The following is an 11620-nucleotide window of genomic DNA, read 5'->3' as shown; positions in this document are numbered from 1 at the left end:
ATTCTGGGCATCAATCTGTGTCAGAGATTAGGTCAATGAGCTCTTTGGGATGTAAAAATGGTTTTCTTTTTCAAGTGTTGTTTTGTTTGTTTGTTTTTTAATCTTTAGTATTGTTGTAATATGATCATTTTATGTTGTCAGAAACACTCACAGCAGTCTGCTAAGACCAAAGTGTTTAATTATTGTCCCTCTGCATTGCACACAAATACTGCAACAGCCCAAAAAGGATCTATTTGTCTTTATTTGGTCGATTTTTTCTAAACAGCAGCAATCATGTGCTCTTCCTGAAGGGCTTTGTGTAGTAAGTGTTTAGAGTAGATATTCCTGCGTTTATGATGTGTTAAAACACGAGACAAGCTGTAGTAGATGAGTCCAAATATCCATTCATTTGTTCATTTATTATCCGGGCTTCATTTATGTATACATTTACTTTTTAATCTTGTGCACTGGATACCTCTATGTCTTTTAGTTTTGCGTTTTCAGTTTCTGATCTTCAAATGACAAAAAAATAAAAAAAAAATTTTTTAAAAAGGAGATAATTTTCATTCACTGTCCACAAGGGGTCGTCTTATTTCACACTTTTAATCTGACTGAGACTGGTTAAAGTGCAGAGCAGTGAAGACCAGCCTTAAAAGGTAATTCTTTATCTAATAAATCGGTTAATCGGCTCATTAAATTAAACTCCTGCTAAAATCCAGCTTGTGGAGGTTTTCAAATACAAGTTCCACTGTCGATTTATCTCTCTTTTCATGATATGTGGATTTTTGTGGATTAATATTAGCATGAAACATGAAAAGCCAAGTTGTCAGTATTCTGATGTTTCTGGTTGATTTTTTTAAACACGTATATACATACATATTTGCTGGATGCTTCACTAACAAAACAGAGGCATTTTTTGACATTTTTTGTGAATCATTTTAAAATAAAGACTGTTTACTTTGTGTGTTTGCCCCAGTCTGAGTTTTTTGTGTTTTTTTTTTAATTTTAGGACATTCAGTTTATCATTTTTCTCAGATGAAAAAAATGTCATAATTAATTAATTAATAATTAATAAATTAATGGCATAAAAGGGAATCATTTCCCTCTGTTTTTATGTACATTAATTCTGAAAGCAGGTAAAGTGCCCTTCACTGTGTAGCTTTCATGTGTCCATTTATTTCATTTTATTCACCTGCATTCTATCTTTTGAATACACACACACTCCCTCATTATCATGTCAGGGCCCTGTCAGGCAGCTCACCATGCACCCACCAAACGAGAGGAACAAAAATAGACCACGCAAAAGCCTGGAAACCTTTATTTCTTCCAAACAAGACAAAAAAGGGGGCACAAATAGGGTCATTTCCATAGCTGGTTGTTTCATAGTAACCATGCCAAAATGTTTTCCTATGCTGCCTCTATGGAGAATTGACCTGCCTTTTCACGGTGGGCACACACAGAGACACACACACAGTATTGAGCTGTCGTCTCTCCACCTTAAATGACGAGACTTTCACTGGGGTCATGTCTGGTCTGATGAGACTAGACCAGGCCCAGTCTGTAAGGCATATCTGGGTCCTATGTATACACACACACACACACACACACACGCAGACATACATTCTAGCCTCTATAGCAACCACAGCCGGCCATGGCTGTCTGACTTGCCTTGTTGCAGTCCATAGAGCAGACTGAAGGGGCCCGAGGCCTCCAGCACAGATGCGTAAAAGTAATATCACCATTCAGTTCATGAGGCCAGGCATTCTTACAGGCCCACCAGAGAGAAGGATGAGCTTGACTCAAATTAAACCGATGTTCCACAGCAACAAAAACATTGTCCTAGAAATTTTTCTGCACTTACTGAGATGTAGGATTTGCTAACTGGTGTGCTCTCAAATCTGTTTGCTTCTCAGTGGCTTTGCGATTGTTAATGTCTTTCAGTTGTCCATATAAAAAGACAGTGAGGTGAGGAGCATGTCCCTTCTTTTACTGAAGGATGCTCACAACGTTTGACTGGAGGAAGAATTTAAATCATGTCAGCTTTTAAACAAGGAGCCACTCTCTTCTCATTATTGCAAAAAGCTGACGTGACAATTGACTGGCATGTGATTTTGAAGGTTTTGATGTCACAAAATACATATGAATGATTTAAACTGCACTGTCAAACAGAGATTATGCAGTTCACTGCATAAAACCTGTCCATTAACTGGATTATTTTGCTGCTACAGCCAAGCTCATCCACCGCAAACATTTCTTCTCAGAGTCCAGGGGGCATTAGGTTCATAATAATTACCAGTGATTAAAGAACGATCTTCTCAGGAGGTTGGGGTCAGAGATCAGCACCCTGCACAGCGACTAGACGCTCCATTGTCATCCATGTCTTTTGTCAATGGAGTACCAGTTCTTTAAAAGGAAATGTTCTATCTGTAACATCTCCCACGCTCCGTGGTGGAAGGAGGAAATAACGGAGAAAGTCAAAATGAAGTGAAAACAGCAAATCTTTTTATTAGGACCACACATGGGGGAAAAAAAAAAAAAAAAAAAAAAATCAGGTTACAGCCAAAGTGTTGCACAACATGCATTCAGAAAATCTCCTAAGGGAACATTTCATATCAACTTCACAGTATAATGATATCAGAGCATTCAAATACGCCATCTAAAGAAAACATACTAATGATCAAAACCATCCACAGAGTTAATCAATGTATCATAAATAAAATAAATAAAACACACTGATGAAGACTGATTCAGAGAAGGTTTTGATTAGTCTGACATATACATGGCTGATTGGCAGCAACAACAAAACCTATGAAGTAAAAGACACGATTAAGACACTGCAACTAGCATGTTGTTCATGGGTAGTGTTTGAAAATTAATGGGTAAAACAGAAATGTACCTGCAGTGTTCACTGCAGAATATCAGCTTGTTCTAAATACACATGAACAGGGAGGAAGGAGATTTCAAAACATTCAAAATCCCTGAGCTCCCAGGCACTTCAAGATAAAGAGCAACAGCTCCACGGTGTTTGGCTTTCAAACACTAATACACAGCCACACTGCATTACACTCAGTAGGCTCGATCTGAAAATTACGCCCACACAGAAAAACAGGAAAAAGAAGCAGAAAAAGACACGCACGCACACATACACACAAAATCAAAACAACACAAAACCAAAAAAATAAAAAATCCCCCCCCAAAAATAAAACTCAAAAAGTAGCACTCGTGAATCGGTTCTTTAAGGACTGCAAAGAGTCCCTCACAAAAATATGTCTTATTACTCAGGCATTAAAATATTCATACTTGTCCTGGTACCTCCAAATATCATAAATGCAGCATTTAACAGTGTTCCTTTGAAAATTAAAAAAAAAAAACAACAAAAAAACAAAACTCAGTAACACTGGCATAGATACATGTGAGAAGTTGCAGAAAAATGTTCTATTAAAGAAGTTATTAGATAACACTGGGGTCTGTATCACAAAGAGAGCTCCGTAGGTAATCCAGCAGCATTTGGGATTAACTCTGGTTTAACATCATCACAAAGCTGGTTCAATTTTAGCCTCAGTAAATAACAATGGTAACCAACACTGTATGATTAACCTGCTTCAGGCAGGGTTACCTTTCAGGAAAACAGACTTTAACAAGTCTTTCTGGGAAAAGAGAAAACAAAACAAAAACTGGACTCTTCAGTATCCTGACAATTACTGAGCACTTTGCATTTAAAACAAGAGTTTTAATAAACAATTCGTATACCAGTTTGTCTTACTCTCATCTAGGGTGAGGCAATTATAGCTGCATGTCAAGTAAGCATACGGTTACAGGCACCATTCATTAACAGTTAAAGCAAATGCACTATTTTGGTCAGATAAACAAATCAGATTTGTTTTTGTTTGTTAATCTAAATCCAGAGGCAATTCCTGCAGAATTCCAGGTTTTATCAATGCAATATCCAAATTAACTTGCTGGTGAATATTTTGAACCTGAATGTGAACTCTGTCATATTTCATCACAAGACTATCACGGCCTGCATTAAATTCACTGTAAGAATAATGTGATATCAACTGACTATAAACTCAGTCAAACGTATCCTTCATTTTTGTGGATAACAAAGTTTGGTTTGGCAGCAGCGTGAACAAGGTGGATGAAAGGTGGTTACTACTGCATATCAAGTTAGACTAAACACTACCAGAATTTCACAACACCAGTAGTGTGCGTAATAGACGCTACACACCTAAAAAGACTGCACAGTTGACCCTTCTAACGCAAATAGTACACAAAAAAAGAAAAAGAAAAGGGCTTTAAGTTTCACTTCATATTTTTCACTTTGTTGTATGCGCCCCACCTGCAGGGACTGCCCCAATGTCTGACAACTACTTTTGCGTTAACCAGTGTGTAGAAACACTGCACTATAAGGCTGTAATAACACCTGCGCTGACATATTTTTTAATGCAACATAATTTTCTTCATTTGAATTATCACCGCTATCATCAGTATCGGTATATGGTGCCACCTTCTGGGCCAATTAAACCCAGATTTTACTGAGCCAATTTAGAATTAGCATTGTGATACATGTTAAGGCGGACTAAACTACCGTTGATTTGTGATGCAGACCCCACTCAGTTTCTTTCTGTATATTTGTGTGTTACTAATGCCAGAGTCCTGCTGGTCTCAAAAAGTTACAAGGTCAAAAAGTAGTAAATATTGCAACAGACAGCATCCAACCTTGATCAGTTACAACCAGAAAGATGGTGCAATCCAGCTGCAGTTCTATTTTAATGAAATGTCCCCTCTGCTGTCTGCAGGCATCCTGTGCGACAGCATAATATGAGCTGATTGCTGGATGTATAGAAGTATGGCACTCCATTTTCCTTAGTTAGTTTTGCATAAGGTACTGATGGAAGTAGATGCCAAACAGAGAGCTTATGACCTGGCAGGCAGCCACCCACCAGGTGAGAAAGGCAAAAAACCCTCTGTAGAAAAGCGGTGTGAGGACAGATCGCAGCGCTGTGAAAGTCTCTGACAGTCGAGCTACTGTAGCTTGGATGTCTTCCTCCATGTCCTCCATCCCTTCTTCATCTTCATCTAGAGCTCCAGACAAGACAGGTGCAGCTGTGGGCATGATGATTGCTGGTGTCACACCAGGGGTATCCTGGGCACCTGTACTCCAGGAGAAGCCCCCTGCAACAAATAACTGGTTATGTTTCACTAACATTCAGACTGCTTGACCTGTCCAATAAATGCCCAGCTTGCTGGTCAGACAGCCTTGGAATCAAGCTATTTTGCTAATTTTGCTTCTGGGGACAACAGAAAGTTTTTGGGAATATCCAGGCCAAAAAAAACAAAAAGATCTTTCATTTTTATCTGCCGCTTGCTTACAATTCCTGATTAATAAACCTAACCTACGGTAATGAAAAGTTAATCTTTGTCAGATGATTGCCAATAATGACCTAACTCATCAACAAATTATTTTCTTTTTTGCTCTCCACATGGCACAGTTATCTGCATGCAGTCAAAACCTGATTGATGGAAACCAGAAAACTTCCAATACCAAAATTCTTATCCCTTGCGACTGGCAGCAGTAGGTTTGCAGTTTCCTGACTAGAACCAGCTAAAATTAGTCCACTTACTCGTAGCACACAGGTGTGAAATGTGTGTGTTTAGTTAGTTTGTTTGTTTGCTTGTTTTAATCGATTTTAAATCATGCTTTTTATTTGTTTTTGTTTCTAATGTCTCTGTAAAGCACTTTGAATCACCTTGTTGTTGAATTGTGCTATACAAATAAATTTGCCTTGCCTTGCCACACAAATTAAATTGTACATTTCCAGGGCAGAATATAGTAAAAGTCTAATTTATTTCAGGGGGGCCTTTCTACTTTATTAGGGTAAAAATTAAGAATAGACAGGAGGGAAAGAGAGTGGGGGAAGACACACAGGAAAAGGCTGCAGGTCGACGTCTAGCCCGAGCCACTGCATTCAGCCTCGTGGTGTATGGTGGAGCTAAATTGCCACCTACAAAAGTCTATTTTTGGATCTGGTTTTTGGCTGGCTAATTTTTCATTGATTGCACTCTGATGCGAACCAATTTCCAATTAAACCTCATTTTTACCGTTATAAGGAACAAGATCAAATGTGACAACCGAGGCAAAATGTGCAACTTCCCATTTATATCAAGCGCCGTCACTTCTACCACATAAAATAACAAGTGACATAAAAGCTAATAGCTAATTAATTCCAATTCCATTAGTGCCTTCTTGTCCAATGCCAATGATTATCTATGAATGCAAAAATGCACCACTCTATAGCATGACTCCAGGACTGCTGGTATTTTTGAAGTTAACTTTAAGAGAAATCCGTGAACCTTTTGTTCATCAAAAATATTAGGTTGGCAGTATTTATGGATACAAACTATCCACTTCAGACATGTTGAAACTATCAGAAATATTCACTTTGGTTTATGCAACAAACTGCCTGGATGGACCTTCAGGATGCAGCACACACGGCCCTCGCTCACTAGTGCTCTTAGCAAATTGGCACAATCTGACATAAGGAGCAGTCAATTTAAAAATGGATTAATGTCTGACTAATTTCCAGAGAACTTCAGGCCTGTGAAAGTCTACATGGTTGAGAAAAAGTTCAAATATCAAGATGTGAGTTTCAGTGAGCATTTTACTTACCCAGTGCCTTAAGTGACAGTGTTGAGAATAGGATGAGCAGAATTGGAATCAGATACTGAAGACTAACTACTGTCAGGTAGCAAAACACACGTGTAACCTGGAAGCGGGCACAGAAACTTTACTCGACACAGGCACTCAAGTTTTTATTAAGAATTATCCTTAAATATTTAAACAGTTTTTTTTAAGTTGTTTTTTATTAAAAACTCTCAATTTGTCTGTTTATAAGATAAAAGCATGCAATACTGAGAAAGTTTAAAACTGCATTTGACCTTTCGTTGGATGTCAATTGCAGCAATACGTCCTGCCTCCTTTTTCATCTGCTCTACCCATTTTTGAGCTAGGTTGAGGTAGGCCTGGAGGTGATAACGGGTGAGACCCAGCCGCAGCACACACGACACCACGATGATCCAAAGACGCATGCTGTCAAATGTTTCGCTGGATACTCTGCAAAGAGTGAAGTTATCAGAGATTAGCCAGGTGTTCACTAAGCGCTGCCTAGAAGAATTCTTCTATTTCCTGATTGTTAGTTCTAGCTTCTCGAAGCCAATCAATCAGAAATGAGCACTCACAGAGTAACAGAAGTCTTTCCCATAGGTGCATTGGCCAGGAAGTCTCTTGCAATGGGTTTCACCCACAAAACCAACACAATGACTGGAGACAGAAAACCCATATGCAGCAGAATCCTGTCAGGAAACATTAGGGACACAACTGAAAGAGCAGAGTAGAGCTAATGTGTAGTAATAAAAGACATGAAGCACATGCTATTTTTCATATAACAATTCTTACTGGATGAGTGGACGGTCTGAGTTCATCTGCACCACATCCAAGTGAGTTTGAGCCAGCCGCAGTCCAGGGAAGGCCAAGAGAGCTCCGATGTAGGCACAGACAGCAGCCAAACCAAGCTTCACTGTCAGCTTAGTCACTGGGATTCTGAGTTTAAAGCAACCACTAACAGTAAGTGACACCAATATTTAAGAAGGGCTACTTCCAGCACAGATATCAAACACAGTCAGGCTCATTCCTGTGCCAATTGAAAGATGACTCAACTCATATAAGATTTAATATAAATCAATTTTACTGCAACAAGCATTTCTTTAAAGACAACAGGTCAATATTTCAATCAGAAGTAATCTTTTCATGGAGATACGTACGACCAGTCAGCGTAGCCCTGCTGTTTGACAAAGATTTCCAAGTTGTCAAAGAGGCTGGAAAAACCCGGCTCTAGGCCGAACTCCAGGTAGTCCTCTCTGACAACCAACACTAGCATGGCCACAAGCAGACACAGAAAACCAAAGGCAAGGCACACTGAGCGCTCACCACCCTCCTCAGAGCGGAAGTAGTGGCTCATTAGGGTGTGAAGGGTCTTTCTGTGGGTCAGATGGTAAAGGAAACCAAATAAGAGGTGTTTTAAAAAAAAAAAAAAAAAAAAAAAAGGAGCTACATATATTTCAGTGATAATTTACCTTTAGTTAAACATGTATAAGACTTACAATTTGTAAGACATTTTTAATGTTTTTATATTAGTTTAACACTAGTAGTGCTTGTATTCCTAATAAGAGATTAAACGTTAGCTGTTATTTTTTATTCCTATTTATTCTATTTATCCCCTTTGTATACTTTATTTATATTTGTCTCTGTATTTATATATATGTGTGTGTGTGTGTGTGTGTGTGTGTGTGTGTGTGTGTGTGTGTGTGTGTATATATATATATATATATATATATATATATATATATATATATATATATATATATATATATATATATATATATAACAATTCTGTAACTGTAACTTCGGTCGTTGCTGTGCTTTTTTTGGAAGTCGAATTTCCCAGAGGAACCCACCCGAGGGATTAATAAAGTTCTATCTTATCTTATCTTATCTTAGAAAGAGATTATTAGGATTTTAGGTTCATTCAGTACTATAGATAGTTACCAACTCATCTTCATTGATATAACAGCTGCCAAGAATGTGGTGGACATATCAGGATCTTCAGTCAGGAGAACATCACAAACTAATCTGGCTCTAGATATATTCTTTCTAATCTAGAGAGTGAGTGTTTTACATTTGAAGGATACAGACAGAAGAGAACAGTCAGGACACACCAGATGGCTCCAATATTAACCTCTTTGCTGGCATCTACCACACTATAGTAACACTCAGTGAAGAGGAAAACTCCGGTTGCATAGACTGCAAAATCTACAAGCCACTGGTACTCCAGGAAAAAGCGCAGCACTGAAAATAGAAACAAGAACAAAAAAACAAAAACACAATCAAAATGAGAATTTCAATAAAGTTTCCATGCAGTGTAATATGCTGCAAACCACCGGCGGGACTTAACAGTGAAAGCTGGGCTTCGAGTAATATTTACTCTTGCACAACATTACTGTGATGTGGACGAAGAAGTATTTGTTTTACCGAGAGCGTCAATGACGTTGACTGGTGCTTTCTCCAGGTGAAGGTCAATGTCTTTGGGCACAGTGAGCGGCTTATTCTCCCCATTCTGCCGCCTATGAGCAAATAAAGGATGGAAAAAAAAATAACAATGCAAGCCTGAAGCATGAAGAAACGGATGGATGAGAAACACACTATAACGCTGTCATGGAGTAACACTAGAATCACATGATACAACTTTATAACTTCATGCTATAGCACGCAGTGGTCCTGCAGCATGAAGCACAGCCCTCCATTTCCCACCTGTCTCTCCTGTTTTGTTTGGGCATCTGCTTTCCTGCCAGGGCACACAGCTCTCCCTCTGAAGGGTGTTTGAATCGCAACAAACTGGAACAAACAACAAGCACATGTGTTAAAGCAGTTTAGTGCACTGTGTGAATTACGTAAAACCTGATTATATTACTGACAGTACCTGCCGTTGCAGAGGAGCCAGCGTGCAAATGAGCAATGTGGAGCCATCCTCTGCATTATGCTGGCGGCCAGTAAGCTGACCACAAGCTGAACTCCCATCAGCGCCTGTCAAATTAAACACACGCACTGAGTTTCCACCGTGCACTTGAGTGCATAGCGTCATTTTGTATAATGAGGATGTAGAGAGCACGAGCGCCTTGTCTACAACAGTAAGGACTCCGCAGCAAAGTTTGAAGAGCCGTAGAGCTGGCTACATCACGGTTTGTTTACATATAACAGTCTGTGGCAGAAGCTAACTCACGTAGGACATTAAAGAGATAATAGCAGGAAGAGGTTACGTTCAACAGCACTAAGAACACGATACGCTGGTAGCCGCTGCAAAATGAATGAAACTGAGCAAATGGCTATCGTGCTAAATTTAACTGGAGGTCCACCACCTGTCAGTACAGCTGGTTAGCATTAGCAAACTAGCTCTAACTGCCTCCGGAACACCTAAAAAGCGCTCGTCAGTGGGCTTCCCAGCACTCTGTAAGAAGCTGTTTTTATATATAAGACTATAAATGAAGTTACCATCTCTTCTTCCAAACGGCGTCGTTGAAACGAGAGTAACTAAAACAGCTTCTTCTCATGCAAGAAAGTCTTTGGCATCTGAACCTGCCGACATGTGGAGCTGTTAAATGTCCCGGATGTAGTCGTGGAGACGGGAGATGCCTTCAGGTGCTCCGGGAAAGAATCGTAAATCTGAAATGTGAATCCCCATATGCCTCTGAGGTGAAAGTCAATCTGGAGGTAAAAGTGTATTTTCTACTAATTTTTATTTATTGGTTAACCTTCAGAGAAAACGAACCATTGTTTTCATAATCACACATTCAAATTGCTAATGTTGAAAGATTTTCTTTTTTATCTAAAGAGTCACTTTAGATAAAGTGAACCATAGATAAAGTTAGCCTGAACCATTCCTATATTTTGCTTGTTTTATGTTATTGTATTTTTGCACAACTTTGTTGCTCGTGAAGCTTGCACACAAGAATTTCACTCACATGTACTGTACCAGCGTACCTGCACATGTGATGTGACAATAAAAGTGATTTGATTTGAACACCCAGGTAAAAAAAAAAAAAAAAAAAAAAGAAAAGAAAAGAAAAGAAAAGAAAAGAAAAAAAAGTTGCGGCCAAGCAAAATTAGAGCAGCCTAAGCCTACTGCGGGCAATCAGTATAAGAACTGAAAGGTGAGAACCCTTGAGAAAGAAAAACAGTATAGGTAGACAAAAATACAATTTCTACTACTCCTGCCCCTTCCTTTTTACCTCTTTAACATTTTCAATTACTAATATTAAAATGTGGATTTTGGGGATTTTGTTTATAATGTAGCAATTATAATGTAGCAATTAGGCATAGTATTTCACTTTCGCAACTTTACTGAAATCAAAATAACACAACAGCCATACTGTTGAGTGAACATTTTCCGATTACAACAGCCATAATCGGAAAATGTTCACTCGTTCACGTGAACATTTTCCGATTTTTATGAAGGCATCAGAATAACAATGTTTTGCTCTTAGTCCCCTGATAGAGACAAAAAAAATGCCACTGTGATAGTAAAAATATGATTGAAAATATGATTGAAAATTATTGCATCATTTCCCCCGGTTTTACGATTTGAACATACAAAAAATAATAGTGTGAAAATGTCTGTTAATTAATACATATTCTGCAGTATAAAAATGACAAACAATAAGGAAACTTGTAAAGAGGTTTTGCTTTTACTTCTCATCTCTAATTAAATGTAAAATTGTACCCTTCATCTTTCCTTGTTATTCTTCAGTGCCCCTTAATGCCTCTGTGTGATCCTTCTAATGATAATCTCCAGGTTTCATGCTTCCACCATCATGCATCTTAGCATTTCATTGGATAAAAACAAACATTATGCAGATTGTGAAGCTTAAAGTCTCTGATATGCTCCTGTTACTCTCTGATTTGGTATTAAAACACTAAACACCAGGGAATGAGTAAAGAAGAGAGCACACTTTCTGATGCTATCATGTTATTAAAGTATTATTTTCCCATTTTGATGGGTAAAAGAAACTTTACTATACCAACACAGTT

General features: G+C 38.5%; 1 protein-coding gene across 2 annotated transcripts; it reads right to left on the bottom strand.

Moving 5' to 3' along the window:
* Window positions 1-2727: 2727 nt before the first annotated feature.
* tmem161a (transmembrane protein 161A) lies at window positions 2728-10192 on the bottom strand. 2 transcript variants are annotated; one of them, XM_085347497.1, is made up of 11 exons: window positions 10085-10192; window positions 9516-9619; window positions 9347-9430; window positions 9068-9159; window positions 8728-8884; window positions 7801-8016; window positions 7436-7579; window positions 7219-7332; window positions 6919-7093; window positions 6650-6746; window positions 2728-5154 (listed from the first exon to the last, which is right to left on the bottom strand). In XM_085347497.1, exons 1-11 carry the CDS (start codon window positions 10085-10087, stop codon window positions 4850-4852), a joined length of 1491 nt encoding a protein of 496 aa, XP_085203623.1. In that variant the 5' UTR covers window positions 10088-10192; the 3' UTR covers window positions 2728-4849. The 2 variants fall into 2 exon arrangements, with proteins under 2 accessions (XP_085203623.1, XP_085203624.1); XM_085347498.1 differs by having other exon boundaries at window positions 2728-5133.
* Between the last annotated feature and the right edge of the window lie 1428 nt (window positions 10193-11620).

Source organism: Diplotaxodon limnothrissa, linkage group LG23 (genome assembly GCF_057381915.1).
Source record: "Diplotaxodon limnothrissa isolate DT_005_m linkage group LG23, D_limnothrissa_male_GT1.1, whole genome shotgun sequence".
Classification (NCBI taxonomy): Eukaryota; Metazoa; Chordata; class Actinopteri; order Cichliformes; family Cichlidae; genus Diplotaxodon; species Diplotaxodon limnothrissa.
Note: the sequence above shows the minus strand (reverse complement) of the source record. Positions and strands in the feature narration are given on the sequence as shown.

What these genes read in the sequence shown, in the direction of transcription:
- tmem161a (XM_085347497.1), bottom strand. An exon ending in CTGACTGTTCTCTTCTGTCT is followed by an intron (nt 8,017 to 8,727) that starts GTATCCTTCAAA and finishes TCTGACCCACAG; the next exon opens with AAAGACCCTTCACACCCTAA. An exon ending in GGAAAGACTTCTGTTACTCT is followed by an intron (nt 7,094 to 7,218) that starts GTGAGTGCTCAT and finishes CACTCTTTGCAG; the next exon opens with AGTATCCAGCGAAACATTTG.